The sequence below is a fragment of the Aulonocara stuartgranti genome (assembly GCF_965226115.1).
Source record: "Aulonocara stuartgranti genome assembly, chromosome: 10".
Taxonomy (NCBI): domain Eukaryota; kingdom Metazoa; phylum Chordata; class Actinopteri; order Cichliformes; family Cichlidae; genus Aulonocara; species Aulonocara stuartgranti.
In genome coordinates this window covers 20,600,921-20,618,879 of record NC_138946.1, presented here as the reverse complement: position 1 = coordinate 20,618,879, position 17,959 = coordinate 20,600,921, and the positions used below count along the sequence as shown (strand labels likewise).

General features: G+C 39.3%; 2 protein-coding genes across 3 annotated transcripts; both read left to right on the top strand.

Annotated features, from left to right (window-relative positions):
- Nucleotides 1-758: 758 nt before the first annotated feature.
- Nucleotides 759-6,881, top strand: wasf3a (WASP family member 3a). Its single transcript, XM_082547952.1, has 9 exons — nt 759-933; nt 2,147-2,357; nt 3,786-3,920; nt 4,022-4,175; nt 4,264-4,381; nt 4,473-4,657; nt 5,109-5,330; nt 5,410-5,714; nt 5,850-6,881. Exons 2-9 carry the CDS (start codon nt 2,225-2,227, stop codon nt 6,005-6,007), a joined length of 1,410 nt encoding a protein of 469 aa, XP_082404078.1. The 5' UTR covers nt 759-933; nt 2,147-2,224; the 3' UTR covers nt 6,008-6,881.
- Nucleotides 6,882-8,500: 1,619 nt separating this feature from the next.
- On the top strand, nt 8,501-16,239 carry LOC309716380 (V-type proton ATPase catalytic subunit A-like). Of its 2 annotated transcripts, none has more exons than XM_082550144.1 (15): nt 8,501-8,665; nt 9,209-9,317; nt 9,709-9,837; nt 10,000-10,214; nt 10,302-10,439; nt 10,519-10,670; nt 11,087-11,249; nt 11,377-11,485; nt 11,722-11,844; nt 13,072-13,186; nt 13,402-13,465; nt 13,569-13,772; nt 14,997-15,091; nt 15,257-15,428; nt 15,542-16,239. In XM_082550144.1, the coding sequence occupies exons 2-15, from the start codon at nt 9,236-9,238 to the stop codon at nt 15,632-15,634; spliced, it is 1,854 nt and encodes a 617-aa protein (XP_082406270.1). In that variant the 5' UTR covers nt 8,501-8,665; nt 9,209-9,235; the 3' UTR covers nt 15,635-16,239. The 2 variants fall into 2 exon arrangements, with proteins under 2 accessions (XP_082406270.1, XP_082406271.1); XM_082550145.1 differs by lacking the exon at nt 8,501-8,665 and adding an exon at nt 8,717-9,073.
- The last annotated feature ends 1,720 nt before the right edge of the window (nt 16,240-17,959 follow it).

Below are 17,959 nucleotides of genomic sequence, written 5' to 3'. Positions count from 1 at the left end.
GCTCCTGTAATAACTGAATCATAATTTCACAGTGTGCTACTTAAAAAGGTTTAAGCCCTGATATGTGGGTTACAGTACTCCCTCCCACAGGCCAGATTATGCCATCTGTGAGAAAAAAAACAGTATATCTCTGTGTGTGTGTGTGTGTGTGTGTGTGTGTGTGTGTGTGTGTGTGTGTGTGTGTGTAGCTTTCAAATAAAATTCTGAGTGTCTCATTTCACTCTTAATCCAGGTCATTCCTACTGTGATGTTAATAGCCTAAAGGGGACCGACACACTCCTGTTTACGCCAAGTAGTTGATCTGAAGTGAAGTGATAACACACACACAACAGACACCCATACACACAAAAACATAAGGAGCAAAAGTTAAAGAATGCACAAAATTAACCCTTAGAATTGAGAATACTATGCAGATTTTAACCACTGTATATATTAATTTTTTCTGCTAATTAATCACTTTGTTAAAACGGTCAATAAAATTTTTACTGCTTATCAAAAAGTGATAAGCAGCGTCTGTGTCACACTAAAGTTAAACTTTTCATTCGGTCTTGATTTGATGTCAAAAACTTGAGGTTGGCACACGAATATCCGATTCATAGAAGGTTGACTTGTGGCCCTTAAAAATAGGACTAATACATCCTGAAATAAAATACTGGATGCCATGGCGACTGTGATTGGATGACAGGAGTAATCTGCTGACTAAATCCCCTCATGGCTCAAGCTGTGATTTGGACTGGAGATTTGTTTTCAGAGTGAACTCCGCCCTGCAGAGATGACTGTCAACGTAAAGTACACTACAGACTGCAGCAGGCCAGCAAATAGTCTGTTTAATTTGGAGGAAACAGCTTGGACTCGACTTTGACAGCTTCTTCCCTGCGTGCTGACGTGAACAAAACGAGCCAACCGGCAAGCCAACGCTAAAGCTATTCTATGGTAGGACAATCATGACCAAGTTTTCAGCTGCTGCGAATGTAGGTCTGTTGTTACAGGTTGTGTTTTCTGTATTAGTATAAGAAAAACCTTTTTTTTTTCCTGTACAAGTAATTAATAAAATAATTTTAAAAACTGAAACGTCATACTCCCACCCCCCCAGATTCTGTGACTGAAAACATTTTTTTAAAATACAATGTTATCATAGAATTGAACAGTTTTGTATTTTAAGTAATTAGTTTGTTGTTTCAGTGAACTTTTATTAAATGTTAACTGTCTAAATAGGAAGCCTGGTCCAGCTAAAGCTAAAGCAGTCTAAGGAGGACAAATAAAAGTTGTATTTTCCAAGGTCACAAAGTTTTAACATGAACATGCTACAAAACAGTCCTTTTGTCCTTTGTCCATTCAGCTATTGGTTATTAATTGATCATAAATAAATACATGAGGCTGAGCTCAAATTAATTGATAATATGCATGATAATAAGAAACTAACAGACAGCCCATTTGCTCTAACCAACAATATAAGCATGTAGTTTTTTGGGAATTGAAGAATGGACCTCTGATGCTACACCAAAATCATTCCCTCAGTGTCAGTCAAGCATTAAATGAGCATCCACTCCATAATTTAACATTTTCTTTGAGCTTCAGAGCTGCAAAAACAGCTGTTAAAATTACATATGGTAGTTTATGTTCTTGTTGTTACCTATATTAACAATGTGCTGGCATGGCCATCCCTTGTTTTCATCTGATATAGATATGTAAACAGGAATGCAAATTCGCTTAAAAAACAGTCGCACAGTGCCTGTGTTAGCTCCCCTTTTGTCACAATAAGGTTCCTGAATAAAACAGATGTTGCAGCGAGTACGTTAACCTCTTTGCAAAAATGGACAATTACATACAATAGGCGTACCACTTTGACAGGTAGTGATAAACTGGGACATTCAACAGCAAGTGGCCCAATGTACAAAGCAGCAAATATTGGAAAAAAAAACCCTCAAAGGTGTCATTTTTAATTTGTCTCTCTATTACACGTTCCCCACACACTTTTTAAATTGTAAAAGCATGGAAAGCTAACAAGCATACTAATGCATTGTGCATTATGCATTACAGGGTTGCTTTTTAAATATAAAGACACATTTAAAGTGAAATTATTAACTTAATTTGAGAACACTAGTGACTGCGTCGACTTTATGCATTAATATGTTGATTGTTCTAGTCCACAGGTTGCAGTAAGCAGTGAGCTGTCAGCTCTGTCCTCTGACTCCAAGCAGCTGGGGAGATGTGAGAAGGGGTCATGCCTCTGGTGAAGAGGAACATTGAGCCTCGGCACCTGTGCCACAGTGCCGTGCCCGATGGAATTGGCAACGAGCTGGAATGTGTAACCAACAACACGCTGTCCGCTATAATTCGACAGCTCAGCAGTCTGAGTAAGCTTACAGTTGATCAGATTCAGAATAAAGTATCAATGCGTCTTTAACCTGTGCTCATTACATGCAATCAAGGTGTTGCCACTATTAAGCAAATCAAAATTTAAATCATAAGGAAAATTATACAGTAAAAAACCTAAACTATCTAAATATTCAGGGCATAATTACTTCAAGTTGTGAAAGATCGTTAGAAGTGATGGGGTGGGAAACTAATTTGCACACAGTGATTTTTAGCTTGATTTATTATGCATTTAACAGATCGATTTGTCACAACTAATACATAATATGGACCAAAGTACTTGGCCTCCTACACCTTACTTCTAGAGGAACTGCTCAGCCATTGAAACTCAGGCCATGAAGCTCCCAGTGCAGTTTTTGTGCTGATGTTAATGCTAGAGGAGCTTTGGAGCTCTGCACTTTCTCCCTGCTCTGTAACTTTACATGCCACTTACAAATGATCGTGGAACATTTAGGAAGGAAGGCATTTCAAAAAAACTGACTTTTTGTAACAGTAACATCCTGTTGCAGCACCACACTCAAATTCTTTAGGAGGATTGACACTTTTGAAGATGTTTGTAAAGGGAGACTGCTTAGTGCTTGAATTTATACATCGGTGGCAGTGGGACTGAAAATACCTAAATTCAAAGATTAAGAGGTGTGACCTAATCCGTTGGCTACATAGTGTATATCAGTCCTGTAACACAACACAATACGCATTGAGTTTTCTGGGGATAATAATTTGACATATTGACATATACCCTCTATGTCATAGGAGTGCTTTTGTTTTCTTAATCCTTTAAAAGGGATTATCAGATAAGAGTGTCACTTAATTGCTGGCTTTGAATGAGGGGAGAAACAAACAAAGAACATATTTTAAGGGTATCAAATTTGTCAGTGTGTGATTTGTTGCAGTCGTTGCTAAAATGCATTTCACTCTGTACACAGGTTTGTGCAGAAGTACAGTGGTTAATGTTAAACATGTTGTTGCAATGTCTGTATAAAGATTAGAAAGCCTGTGTGCTTTTGTGGTTACAAATAAGTGAGAGGAGACAAGAAGAAATCCTACAACATATCCTTTGATAGTTTGTACATCCGTGTGTGTGTGTGTGTGCGATTAGTAAACTTACCGAAGCTTAGAGCTTAGCGTACAGATTTGTACAACAGCACGATAAGATGGAAAGTAACTGGGCGGAGACACAAACACAGGCAGTCTAATTATAGCTTTTACATTAAGCAGACTAGAGCTGTTTGAAATGTGCCCCTGACTGAGTAATGGAAACAAACATTTTGAGCAGTTTAATTTAGATAGTTGATATCAACACTCTGCCTTTAAGGTGCCATTATCTTTTAAATGTTATTGAGATTTGACACACCTTTCCATTTATTGCTTTTCCTCTATTCTCTCCCGCTTTCTTGCTCTGGTTGCAGGTAAGCATGCAGAAAATGTTTTCGGGGAGCTTTTTAATGAAGCCAACACCTTTTACGTGCGCGCAAACTCTCTTCAGGATCGAATTGACCGCTTGGCCATCAAAGTCACCCAACTAGACTCCAGTGTGGAGGAGGGTTAGTTCATTGGGTATCAGTGAATCTTCTTCTGTTTGTTGCTATGGTTATTCCTACACGCTTTATATCAAACTTTCCTCCTTAATTTTGCTTTTTTAAAGTTTCCCTTCAAGACATAAACATGAGGAAGGGCTTCAGAAGCTCGAGTGTCCAGGACCAGCAGGTTTTATCCAAGGGCAGCCTTCCTAGTGCTGTAGCCGACATGTACAACAGCAGTGACAGACCTCCTCCTCTCAGCAACCTCACTGCTTACAGGTGCTGCACTGTTTTTCTTTCTTTTTTTACTGTTCTAAAGTTAGATATCTGTCTTCAGTTAATGTTGGAAATTGGTTTTTAAATACAGAGAGGATTCTACTGATGCAATGAAATACTACTCTGACCCATCATACTTTTTTGACCTGTGGAAAGAGAAAATGCTTCAGGACACAGAGGAGAAGAGGAAAGAAAGGCGGAGGCATAGGGTCAGAGTGCATTTTACCCATCATGTTTACGCATGTACGTATTTACTTACTGACTGCTTACTCAAACTCTGTATTCCTGTTGTTTCTGCAGGAACAGAAGCGATGTGTGGACAGCAGCACCATTCAGCGTGAGGTGAAGAAGGTCAGAAAGGCACGAAACCGCAGGCAGGAGTGGAACATGATGGCGTTTGATAAAGAGCTCCGTCCAGATCACAGACATCCACAGAGTCTCAGGCGAGGAGCATCATCTGAGGGCTCCCTTTCGCCAGATGGGAGGTTAGAGAAGCTACCAAGATTGTGTTTTGGATAGGTTTTCAATGTATTTTTCTGTATAATACAACGCTACAGAGGGAATTAAAGAATTTCCCATCTTTGGGACTAATGATGTAGATCTTATTTATCCTAGTTGTATTTTTATGGAGAAATTTGTAAAATTATTGTAGATTTATGTTACTTTTAAAATAAAACTTAGCAGATGGGGGGGACTTGTGTGTGTGTGTGTGTGTGTGTGTGTGTGTGTGTGTGTGTGTGTGTGTGTGTGCGTGTGTGCGTGTGTGTGTGTGTGTGTGTGCCCAAAAGGAGGGGTAGATCCGTTTTCACAAATAGGACCTTGTGACCCAAATTGTAATATCTTTGTTGTGTAAAGCGTCGGCTTTGATATTGTAACAACAAATCTACCATCTGGATCTGCATCTGCATGACAAACTCTCTTTTACTGTTTATCCAGGCCTGACCTCTTAGATTACCCCATCCCTCCAGTGCCTGCCCATGCTGCTTGTAACTCTGCCAAGTCTCACGATTACGTTCCTGGGAACACGCATCCCTCACCACCTGTGGAGCATGAATACCAAAGCATTGATGTCAACTACAAGAGAGTAACCTATGCCGCAGCAGAGCCTCGTGCTGCAGACCGAATGAACGGTTCAATTCGTCTCCCTGCAGATTACAAGTATGTGAGAGAAATTGAAATATAATATACTCTTTTTGGGCATCTGCAACTTAATCCTCTTTCTTTTACTGTCACACAGGTCTATCCCACCACCTCCTGCCCCCGGCCCTCCAATCCCATCAGCCCAGACAGCCTTTGGTTTTCCACTGGGTGCACATCCTCCAGCGCCACATAATGGCGTTGGGCACGCGGGCCCGGGCTGCCCACTCCCACCAATACCTCCTCCAGGGAATCACACGGTCCCTCAACCCCCGGGTCCCCCACCTCCTCCTCTCCCTCCGCCATCTGCACCCTCACACCTAGCGGGACACAGTGAAGGCTGCAGACGTGAGACCAAACCTGTGAGAGACGCAAGAAGTGACCTGCTGTCTGCCATCCGCATGGGTGAGTCAGCGTGCTTAGACGCAGTTGGCATGGCTTCCAGCTGGTCAGATGAGCACACATGTGAGCAGCTAACACTCTGTGCAATACAGACATATAATATTCTGTCCTCTCTCTACATGTGTGTGCCCTCATTAGGCATCCAGTTGAAGAAAGTCCAAGAGCAGCAGGAGCAGCAGAGCAAGCGGGAGCCGGTGGGGAACGACGTAGCCACCATCCTTTCCCGACGCATTGCAGTTGAGTACAGCGACTCTGAGGAGGACTCTGAGCTTGATGAGAATGAGTGGTCGGACTGACAAAACACTGAATTGGTCTTTTCTCCACTGGATCTTCAGCACAGATGAAAGAAAACTGTGAAACACTCCATCTAGCTCCATCTAGTGGAGTCTTTGTACCAAGCCACTACTGCCAAAATACCTCTACCTTGTAGTTTTTATTTCTACTTTCATAATAAATATTTCTTTTTTTTTTTTTTTTCCCTAAATATTTCATGAGCAACTGAACCACTAATCTAGCACATCTACACAGTTTGCACCAGTTTGTTTTGTAACAGGTTAATATCCTCATTTCAAAACTGAGTCAGTGTGTGATAAATCACACAGTTCTATCACATGGAAATGTGACCCATTAGTTTCTTAAGATTGTCTTTGTATACTGCTTGTTCTAGCAAAATGTCCTTACGTGATGACCTCCTATCTTTGTCCAGCAGCATCCCAGCGGAGAGCATTTCAGTGTAAGAAAAGCATAGGTATAAATAATACATGTTACCATTGGCTGACTTCCACATAGCTTCTTTAGTTTCAAGGTCTTTGTATTAGGCACGCTGGCTCATTGGCACACTACCTAACTAGCCGGCTCAAACACTCAAACACACAAGTAGAGCAAGCCTGTGCTTTCCCTACTATGACAAGTTAAAATATGTGCTGTGATATAAACAAGCACTGAATCATACCATAATATTGAAAGATTCAAGGGTTTTTGTTTTAATTTAATCTTCCTAATCTCACACTTAATTCCATTAGTTTTGTAATAGCTACCTCAAGTTGTAACAATTTCTCAGTTCTGATTGTGTGTATGAAGGTATCATGTCTGACATTAATTCTATTAGTTGTGATGCGTCTTTACAAATACTGATATATCAATAAACTTTCCAAATTAGCAAGAAAATCATGCTATCATTAAGTCCTTGTCTTTTTTCTTTTTTACTTCTTTCTTTTTAACTTAAACTCCACTAGATACTAGAGGTCAAAACCCACTTGAAAATTATTTATAGATTTTTGCACAACCTTAATGGGGATGGGCCAGTGGGTCAAAAATATGTTGCAGAGACATATGATGAATACACATAATGACTTTGAATGACCGTAAAGGCAAAAATGACCTAAACAACCCTGCAGACATACAAAGTAGCCAAAAAAGAGGCATAGAGTGGCTACAAAGAGATTAAAAACAGGCAAAATCAGACAGAATATCATAGAATTTGAGCAGAGACACAAAAATATGGTCACACAATGACTACAAAATGATGGAAAATTACCTCTGTCAGACAAAAAGGAGTAATATAATACACAACAAAATCAAAATTAAGTAAATGATCACAAAGAGACACGAGATGGCTAAATTCACTGATCAACTGAGAACTAAAGTGATATGTAAATTTAATTACATAAAAAATGATAATCAAAACAGTCAATGTGCAAATGTGCAAATCATTAAAGGACTTCATATATGAACGCACCAAAACTGGTAACACTGCCTCACACTCAAAAAAATTTTTTTTCATTTAACCAGTTTTTGAACAATAATTTGGGGATATTTAAATAAGGAATGAAAAAAAATTTACTGTGAAAAATTTTCAAGTTACAGTACCTGGAAGGACAATGAGGTCCTTACACTGGCTGCCTGTCCGTCAGAGGATAGACTTTAAAGTTCTGATGCTGGCCTATAAAGCTCTGAATGGTTTAGGACCAAAATACATCAATGACCTCCTGACCCAGTATGAACCATCCAGATCCCTCAGGTCATCTGGATCCGGTCTTTTATCAGTTCCCAGAGTCAGAACCAGACACGGAGAAGCTGCATTCAGCTTTTATGCTCCTTATATCTGGAACAAACTCCCAGAAAGCCTCAGATCAGCTGAAACACTCAGTTTATTTAAATCCAGGTTGAAGACTCACCTGTTCTCAGCTGCATTTGAATAAAGCACCAAATCCACACTTTAAGCTTAAATTTCAAAACTTACATTTAACTACTGATTTTATCTACTGTTCTGATTTTATCTGTTTTGATTTTATATACTGTTTTGTTTGTTTGTTTGTTTGTTAATTAGTTAGTTAGTTTATTTGCTTGTTTTATTCAATTTTAAATCATGCTTTTTATTTGTTCTTGTTTCTAATGTCTCTGTAAAGCACTTTGAATCACCTTGTTGTTGAATTGTGCTATACAAATAAACTTGCCTTGCCTTGCCTTGCCTTGCCTTAAAAGTTTGTGCTCTCAAAACTACAACCAAATCAACTTTACAGCCACTTAAGTTACAGAAACCAAAACCGTTTTTAATTCTGCAACCAATTTTCAGCTTTAATTTTATAGGCTATATCATAGTGTCAATAAAAATATAATATAATATTAAAAATGCTAAATTAATTATGGAATATAAGTATTTAATAAAATAAAGAAAACAATGAAACAACGAGGCCTGTAAATTCATTCACACCCAGCAGAGGTCACCCGATGCCAAAGTGTAGCTCAACGGAACTTGAGAAACTGTTAACTATTAGACGCCATGTTGGCTCTGTAATAACTGCCAGCGTTGCAAGACAGGAAGCGAGTTGAGCCGCAATGGAGATGTTTTCGTCCCGTGACAGTGTACTGGTTGGCAGGTGATTAGCACAGCGAAGCTCCTCCTCAGTCTTCTACAGTAGACACAAATCTGGACAGCTGACCATTGTAATAAGGTATAGTATTTATACAGGCTTTGTAGGGTTTTACATTCCCACCAGCTTGCCTTTCAGTTATGGGGCAAATTTCGAGTGTAAAATTCTTTGTTTAGCTTAAACTGTGAACGATGATGATGATGATGAAGATAGCTAGTGTGTGCTAACTAGTCACCTGACTTCTACGTGCACACGCTCAAATCAGCTTTACTCTCAGCCTTCCGTATGGAGGAACAAACAAGCTACCATCTGGCCAGGAATGGCAGCGCTGACTCATTTTACCTCATCTTTAGTATCTGATGGAAGGAAAATGAAGCTTTAGCAGAGTTAGCTCACGACCTAACACTGTTAGATGTGGTCATTCATTCATGAGAGAAACCACCAAGTCACGGTGCTCGCATAATTCTCCCTGTCACACTAGCATCTAAAGTAAGTCTGGAAAAATAATAGTAATACAATAACTCTACCCTGGCTAATGATTAAGTATTGCACGATGTCTTAACTTGTGTGTGAGTGTTATAAAATGACTTGAAAGCATATTTTGTCCTCTGTGTGCCCCTCAAGGAATTTAGTAAGATATAAACTATCAAGATGGATACCTCAAAACTTCCCAAGATCCAGGATGAGGACCGAGAAAGCCAGTTTGGATATGTACACGGTGTTTCTGGACCAGGTCTGGTCTTCTTGCCTTTTAAATGGCTAGAATCTATCAGGTTGAATGTAGTTAAAAGTAGTATGGTTGCAATGTTTAGCTAAGTAGCTGACAAATTAAGGAAGTTGATCACATGATGACAAAATCATGACATTTCCTGTTATTACCCGTCTAATCTCACTAAAGAATGCCTCTCTAGCATAGCTGTAGATTATATAGTTATCCTGAACTGCATGACTTCTGCTTAAGGATATCTTTGGTCTGTTACATATGTTCAAGCTATAACATTTGTCATTTTTGTCCTAATAATCTCTTTGAAATTGTCCCAGTTGAAAATATAAACAAGTAAAACTTTTCATTGTTTCTTAATCGTTTCAGTATCTGTAATTTTCTTTCTTGCTATTGCCATCAGTGGTGACAGCTACCGCCATGGCAGGAGCAGCCATGTATGAGCTGGTTCGAGTCGGTCACAGTGAGCTGGTGGGAGAAATCATCCGTTTAGAAGGGGACATGGCAACTATCCAGGTCTACGAGGAGACATGTATCCTTTCTGCTGCCGTGTTTCGTTCATCTTTTGTCAAACATCAAAAGTAAAAAAACAAAAAAACAAATCAGACTGAATTGCATTAAGAAAAGCTGCTTGGCAGATATCACGTTTCAGACATTTCGTGGTTTGTTTGGTGACCCTAACTTGATCATACAGCTGGCGTGTCTGTCGGGGACCCTGTCCTGCGAACTGGAAAGCCCCTGTCAGTAGAGCTGGGACCGGGTATCATGGGCTCCATCTTTGACGGTATCCAGCGCCCACTAAAAGACATCAATGACCTCACTAACAGTATTTACATCCCAAGAGGAGTAAACATTGGTGCTCTCAACAGAGACAACAAATGGGAATTTACGCCCGGGCAGAACCTTCGGGTAAGGAAGGCGCATTGTTGCAGTGATGAGTCCTTCAAAGTCTTTTCTTCTTAAGTGTGCTGACCAAAAATGTGATCCCCTCGCCAGGTCGGCAGTCACGTAACTGGTGGAGATATCTATGGTATGGTATTTGAAAACTCCTTAATCAAACACAAGCTAATGCTTCCACCTCGTAGCAGAGGCACCATAACCTACCTGGCTCCACCTGGAAACTACGACATTTCAGTGAGTGTTGCATTTGAAACAAAGTGCTTTTTATTTTGGATAAAAACAAAACTGATTTGGGGGGGTTTCTTGCATTCAGGATGTGGTTCTGGAGCTTGAGTTTGAAGGCATTAAAGAGAAACTCAGCATGGTGCAAGTGTGGCCAGTACGACAAATCCGCCCCGTCACAGAAAAACTACCAGCTAATCATCCACTGCTGACCGGCCAGAGAGTTCTGGATGCACTTTTCCCGTGAGTATTCATTTGCTGTGCATTATGACATCTTTATTTAATATATGCCGCTTAACAGATTTATTAAACTGCCTGTCATAAAAACAAGAAAACACTAATATTTTTGAAATCTTTCAAAAACATGTTTAAAACAAACTTTTTTTTATAAATCAGTAAATTTGAAATTATTTTCAGCATTAAAAATATAATTTTGTTTAAAAATCGTGCACATACTGGTGGATTAACCATTACTTAACCATAAAAAAAGGATTATAGTGATTATCAATAGAGTTAATTTAGGGCAGCCCATAAGCGTTACAGTGGGTGGTGGTACTGCAAGTACTGCATATCACATATTATGAAAAGTGGGTTTTTCACTGGTGGATTGTTTAGTTATTTATTACATAGTAAGACCGTGTGGCTGTTGTGCTTTACAGCTGTGTGCAGGGTGGCACTACTGCTATACCAGGAGCTTTTGGATGTGGAAAGACTGTGATCTCGCAGTCATTGTCCAAGTACTCCAACAGTGATGTCATCATCTATGTCGGCTGTGGAGAGCGTGGAAACGAAATGTCTGAAGTGCTGCGAGATTTCCCCGAGGTTTGAAGATTACGAAGCTTTCGATTTGTTATTTAAGTTTTTTTCTGTCTACTGTAACAAACGCACTACAGCATCACTTTTGACTCGCTTAAGCTAAGGCTGTTGTTCACACTGCTCTTGCCACTAGCTCACTATGGAAGTTGACGGCAAAGTTGAGAGCATCATGAAGAGAACAGCGCTGGTTGCTAACACCTCCAACATGCCTGTGGCTGCTAGAGAGGCTTCCATTTACACAGGTATAAGCTGCCTACATTATAGAGAACTGAGTCATTGTTAACCTTAACTTTTACTACATACTTAAAAAAAAAAAGTAATTGAAAAGTAATTGAAAAACTTAAAACACTCTAAAATCCTATTCAGAACTTTATGAAAGTAGCTAGTAGTGAGCTAGTGTGTATTTTGTTGTTGTTTTTTCCTCTTCCTGCACAGTATTTTGAAAGTGTCATCAAATGTCAAACTTTTGCCTGTGCAGGGATCACACTGTCTGAATACTTCAGAGATATGGGCTACAATGTGAGCATGATGGCTGATTCAACGTCTCGATGGGCCGAAGCTCTGAGAGAAATCTCTGGAAGACTGGCTGAAATGCCTGCTGGTGAGTTCAGTGGTCACAATCAAAATCTCAAAACATGTTTGTTTTGTACCTGCTGATCTAGATTAGAGATCAGCAGGTACAAAAGTCACCTCATACTGTAGTTCAGTAACATTTATTTCAGGGCTTTTTTTTTGTAATATATTTGGTTTATTTTACTAATTCCATTTTGATTCATGTTCTAAAGCACTTTCTTTTTCATTTAACTAGTGAGGATGTACTATTAATCAGGACTTCATTAGGTAACTTCAGGGGTAGCTCTGGGGTTTCTGTACTATGAAGGTGGTTTATTTCTTACCAGGGTATACTGCCAAGGTAACTTATGTTGTGAATTTAACCTGCTCTGGTTCTAGATTAGAGATCAGCAGGTACAAAAGTCACCTCCTACTGACCATTCAGTTCTCCAGAAAATAGTGTCACTATTCCTGAAGGATCATTTGGACATCTGTGTGGAGATAGGAGGGTTTAAAGTCTTTCAATAGTGTCTAATGTTTACCAGTTTACCTGATGAGCGTTGGTAATAAATATATATTCTTAGACAAAAAATTTTCCCCTTTTATGTAGGGCTGCAATTGTACAGTAATTTTATTGTTCTAGAAGTTTTAATATACAATCCTAAAACAGGACGCCTACACTGTACTTGAAGACCTTCTATCAAATTCGTGTGTAGTCTAAGCCCATGTTTGTTATTTAATCTTTACTCTCAGATGTTAAACAACACTGGAGCTGCAGCTGAAAGAAAGGCAAGCGTAAGAACATAATATCGCATAATATCGGGATGTCGAAATTAAAATGGTATATATGAAAATGAGAAGAATTGCAATGAATGAATCGTTTTAAAAACATAGATGTTAATAATCGCATTGTGTGTGGCAATGTTCGTGTTTCCTTCAGATTGGCCCACCTATTAAGAAAGAGATGGGGGTGCATATATACATACATACACTGCGATTGTTATAGTAAGAAGAAAATTGTGATTGGTTGCCGACACCACCCTTTTCCTGTGAACGTGCAGAGGAAACACTGGGTTAACTTAGCAAGATGATAATTAGCTTTGTTTGACTGCTTATCCTGAGTACCAGTGCTAGTGTAAGTGAGTCCAGATAACAGAAGGATACCCTGGGTATGTTGAACTCACTTCATAGTACAGTTCATTCAGATTTTGTTAAGACCCTCTCACACAGTAGGTAAACTCATGTGAAGCATTTACCTTTGTGTTGCTGGCTGCAGACAGCGGGTATCCGGCTTACCTGGGCGCCAGACTGGCTTCCTTCTATGAGCGTGCTGGACGTGTGAAGTGCCTGGGAAATCCAGAGAGAGAAGGCAGCGTCAGCATCGTAGGAGCGTGAGTTCACATTTATATAAGCAAGTTTGTGCTTTTTGTTTGTTTGTGCACGTTCTGTAGATGGTCATTGACTGCTGCACGTCGTTATATTGAGTTTGCTTCGGTGGGAAAATTAGTTAGAAAATGTAAAGTTTTTCATGTGAAACCTTTAAATAGAATCCAGCAGGTGATTATTTTATTAGTAAACTTTACCTTTAATACTGTGAACTCCTTAGTGTGTCACCTCCTGGTGGAGACTTCTCCGATCCTGTCACTTCAGCCACACTGGGAATCGTTCAGGTAAGTAAAATGTAGAAACTTAATGCAAACATTTGACCGAATTCACCTTAAAGTGAAAGTGTCTCTCTTTTACACTGTCCTGTGTTTTTGTTGTTGTTTGCAGGTGTTCTGGGGGCTGGACAAGAAGCTGGCTCAGAGAAAACACTTCCCGTCTGTAAACTGGCTCATCAGCTACAGCAAGTACACACGGGCTCTGGATGAATATTATGACAAACATTTCCCGGAGTTTGTTCCTCTTCGCACAAAAGCAAAAGAGATTCTACAGGAAGAAGAGGACCTGGCTGAGATTGTGCAGCTTGTTGGCAAAGTGAGTCAGTTTATATTAAATGGTCTAAAACTGTCCCCAGCAGCACGATGGATCGAACCCAGAATTTCATTACCATGAAGCAACAGTGCTAACCACTGTGTCACTGTGCAGTCTGTGCTCCTTTATGTGTGGAGTTTGTATGCTCAGAGTCTCTCTGGACACACCATCTCTTTCCTACTGTCCAAACACAAGCATGTTAGGTTACAGTATTGAGCCCTACTCTAAAAGACATTGTCACAGATTGAACTCTGCCTCTGTGGCTGAATTTAAAAAATAAGTGTTTAAAGTTGAAGCTTTTAACGTAATTATAGCGTTTTCTTGTGAGATACAGAACATGACGTCACAAGGTTGAATATTTTGTGTTTGCTAACTAGTCACATACTGGATAAAACTCAGAGACTAAAACTAAAACAGTTTAAGGGCGTCACTTTTCTGTTGCCCCTGGCTGCTGCGATCACTTTTCTTTTTTTAAGCTACATGCACTCAAATGGGAGAATCCACCTTTTGGTAATGCACTGGTTTGTCCATTGTTGGGTTGTGTATACAGACTGAGTGACATAATCAGCTGGCAGAGCATGTCTCCTCTCTTGAATACTGCCAGGGCGGTGCAAAAGTGACCCTGCTTTTCATTTTAGTTTCCATGATTTCCACAAAAACTAATAGACTAATGTAAGTCTATTGGCAGCAACCAACAGATTGACTTAGTGAAGTAATATTCTGTACTGCCACATGATGGCGCCACAAATGCTCTACTGCAAACACTCATTTTTTAAAATCCAGCTTCACGGATAGTGTTTAATCTGTGACAGTTTTTTAAGTAGTGTTCAAAGGTGTAAATTAGCGTTAATGCATGTAGTGTTTTATGTCCATTTTGATGACCAATGAACAGTAAATGGTCTGAATTCATGTTAATCATTACAATTTTTATTCAGTTTGAATGCTTTGGAAGTTCTACGAGCTCTGTTACTATGGACTCTAAATGGGTTTAGATCTGTTGATCAGTTTTACCAGATGAAGGTGGGAGATTGAAGAGAGTGAAGTCTGTACATGAGACTGAAGGAACATGTGTTGGTACAAAAGGCCCAGTGTATCAAATGCAATCTAATGCTTAATCTCTTGTATATTTTTTCTAAGCCAAGTTAGTGGATACATTATATGTAAAAAAATATATATGTGGCAATGACTAGAAAAATATAACAAGAACTCATCTGGTTTTGTTCCCAGGCTTCACTCGCTGAGACTGATAAAATTACTCTAGAAGTTGCTAAGCTCATTAAGGACGACTACCTGCAGCAGAATGGTTATACTCCCTATGACAGGTGAATACAAAGCACTTACATTTAGACAGATTACATTGAAAGTCTTAAAAGAACATGCTGACTCTTGTAATTGTGCATTTTGGATGTTGTATTTTATGATATTACTGTAATTCCCATGAAAACAGGAAAAAGTATTAAACAACATGTGTGTAAATATTCTTTTAGGTTTTGCCCCTTCTACAAAACTGTTGGCATCCTCTCAAACATGATAGCGTTTTATGACATGGCCCGACATGCGGTGGAGTCCACAGCTCAGAGTGACAACAAAATCACCTGGGCCATCATCAGGGAAAACATGGGGGAGATCCTGTACAAGATCAGCTCCATGAAGTTCAAGGTACACATTTGTTTCTCATGTGGCAGGAGATGTTTGGTTTTGTTTTGTTTTTTCTTTGCCATATTGATCATCAACCCCCTTAAAAGATTTTGTGCCTTTCATGTATCGTTCAGGATCCTGTCAAGGATGGTGAAGCAAAGATCAAAGGAGACTACGCCCAACTGTTGGAGGACATGCAGAATGCTTTCCGAACCTTGGAGGAGTGAGTTTCCTACCTCTCAGCTTGTCTCTCAGATATCCAGACCCCAGTGCAGTGCAACATAGTAAAGACTGATTGGCCCATGTTCTGAATGTCTGCCACAGTCACATAGTCTTTTTTTTTTCTCCTTGATGTTTACGCCCAAACATTCCATGACCTACACAAATTGTATTTCATTTTGCTGATTTTCGACAAGTTTACTCATAAAAAAAAACAGTACTGAAATCCCCTTAGGCTGTCTCAGAATATTACTTAAATAAATTCGCCCCAATCAAGTGCTGCACTCGCACTCCACTAGTAGCTGCGAAAAAAGAGTTGATGTCTCTTTCCCCCAGATGTAACAGTGATCAATGCAGATATTTAATCAAATGGGAACATGAATGTGGATAAAGGGACAGAGGCAGTGTATTCAGGGGATGTGAGGAGTTCTTCCACGTCTTACCTCTAAAGTGTGATTGTGATGCTGTGGAATATATACTTGATATTATGTGTAAAATGTGAATGAATGAGATTGTTGGTTTGTGTTGTAAAAGAAGTCTTGCTGTTTTGTCCATGGTACATTATTGTCTCCCTAAATAAATGGGAAATAAATAAAGTAGATGGTTTCAGTAAGATTTTATTTCTCATATTTCTTTCAAAACATAAACCAGCAGTTTGAAATCTTTCAAACTTTCATACACAAATTTTGATAATTGATGTAAGAATCGGTCATTGGTGCAACCTTATAAGCACACCTCAATTCAATAAAGGACTCGTTACTGTAGATGGCGCGCAGATAGATTTAGACATATGTACAGATGAGCGGTGAATTATTAGCCCTCGTATGAAATGTAAAGTTTTGTCAACATTTTCTCCAGTGTTTTTCTTTTTTTTTTTTTTTTAAATAAAGCAAATTAATTTTCAACATAGCATTTGCAAACATACTAGTTTTCTTTAAAAAGCATTAATTGGGGTCAGTATTATAGCTGAACATTTTGTCACCACAGCACAAACCAGTGTTGTGTAATGATGTGCTGAGTTTCAAACGGGTTGTCTTCCAGTTTACACAAAGTATAAAAACTTCAGTGAGGGTTTGAGCTGTCACTGAAGAAAACGTAATCGTAACAGTAACCAAAGAAATCAGTTTAGACTTGAGAAAAAGAATTGTTGATGCTCACAAACTAGGAGTTGTATATGTAAAGTTATCAAGTGTCAAGAACTGGAATTAGAAGCATAATCAAGGAATTCAAAGAGAGCCACACAGTATTGAACAAGTGTGACTCTGGAAAGAAAACTAGTGAGAAACGTGTCTAAAGACCCCAGAACAACTTCAAAAACATGTGAATGACTTAGCCAAGTTGGAAATTGTAGTCTTAAAGAAGACAATCACCAGAGCTGTGTGCAGGAATGGATTTCAAGACTACAGACCAAGAAAAACTCAACTTTTGCACATGAGACACCTTCAAGCCAGACTGAAGTTTGCTAAGAACCTGGAGAACAACTATCTATACTGGAAGCAAGTTCTTTGGTCAGATGAGAAGAAACTAGGGCTCTTTGGCCACAGAGATGCTGCTTATATTTTTAGAAAGACGGGAGAAGCATACAACACAAAGAAGGCCACCCCCACAGTGAAAAGCAGTTGTGGGAGTATTATGCTGTGGGAATGCTTCAGTGCATCTGGAAATGGAGGATATGCCAGTTTCAGATGCCACAAATCTGAGTCACTTAGTCTTCCTATACAACAACAACCCAAAACATACGTCGCTCCTGGTGAGGAACTACCTTCGAAAGACCAAAATGAGCATTACTGACTGGCCTGCACAAAGCCCTGACTTGAATCCTGTTGAAAATCTGTGGGGTAAACTGAAGACCATGACAGAAGATCACCAAATCTAGAGGAACTTGAGAGATTTACCAAAGAAGAATTGGCCGGGATCGCTGTTATCCTCTAAAAAGGATCGAGAATTGACTATAAGCATCAGTGGTTTTCCATGATGTTTGCAGCAAACTACCTGCAAAGTAAAACGAAAAACTGGTTCTTCTTTTCTCTTTGTCAGTTGACAAATAAAGAGAATTCATGTTATTCTCTTTGAAAGCATCTTAACTCGATATGTGATGCTTTAGTACATTAGAGCACAAATATACAAAATATACAACAAGGAGATGGACTGATTATTACATTTATTTGTCATACTGCATTATCAGCATCTTAGCAGTTTGCTGATGCACAATCTTCAGCATTCACTGTTGGTTCAGTGTATTTCTCTAGCATTAAACCCTCTAAAATAGATTAGAGTCGCTATCTCAGGTTCCGGGCTCCATTAGGACTAATGGAAGCGTAACCCGCTGGAGA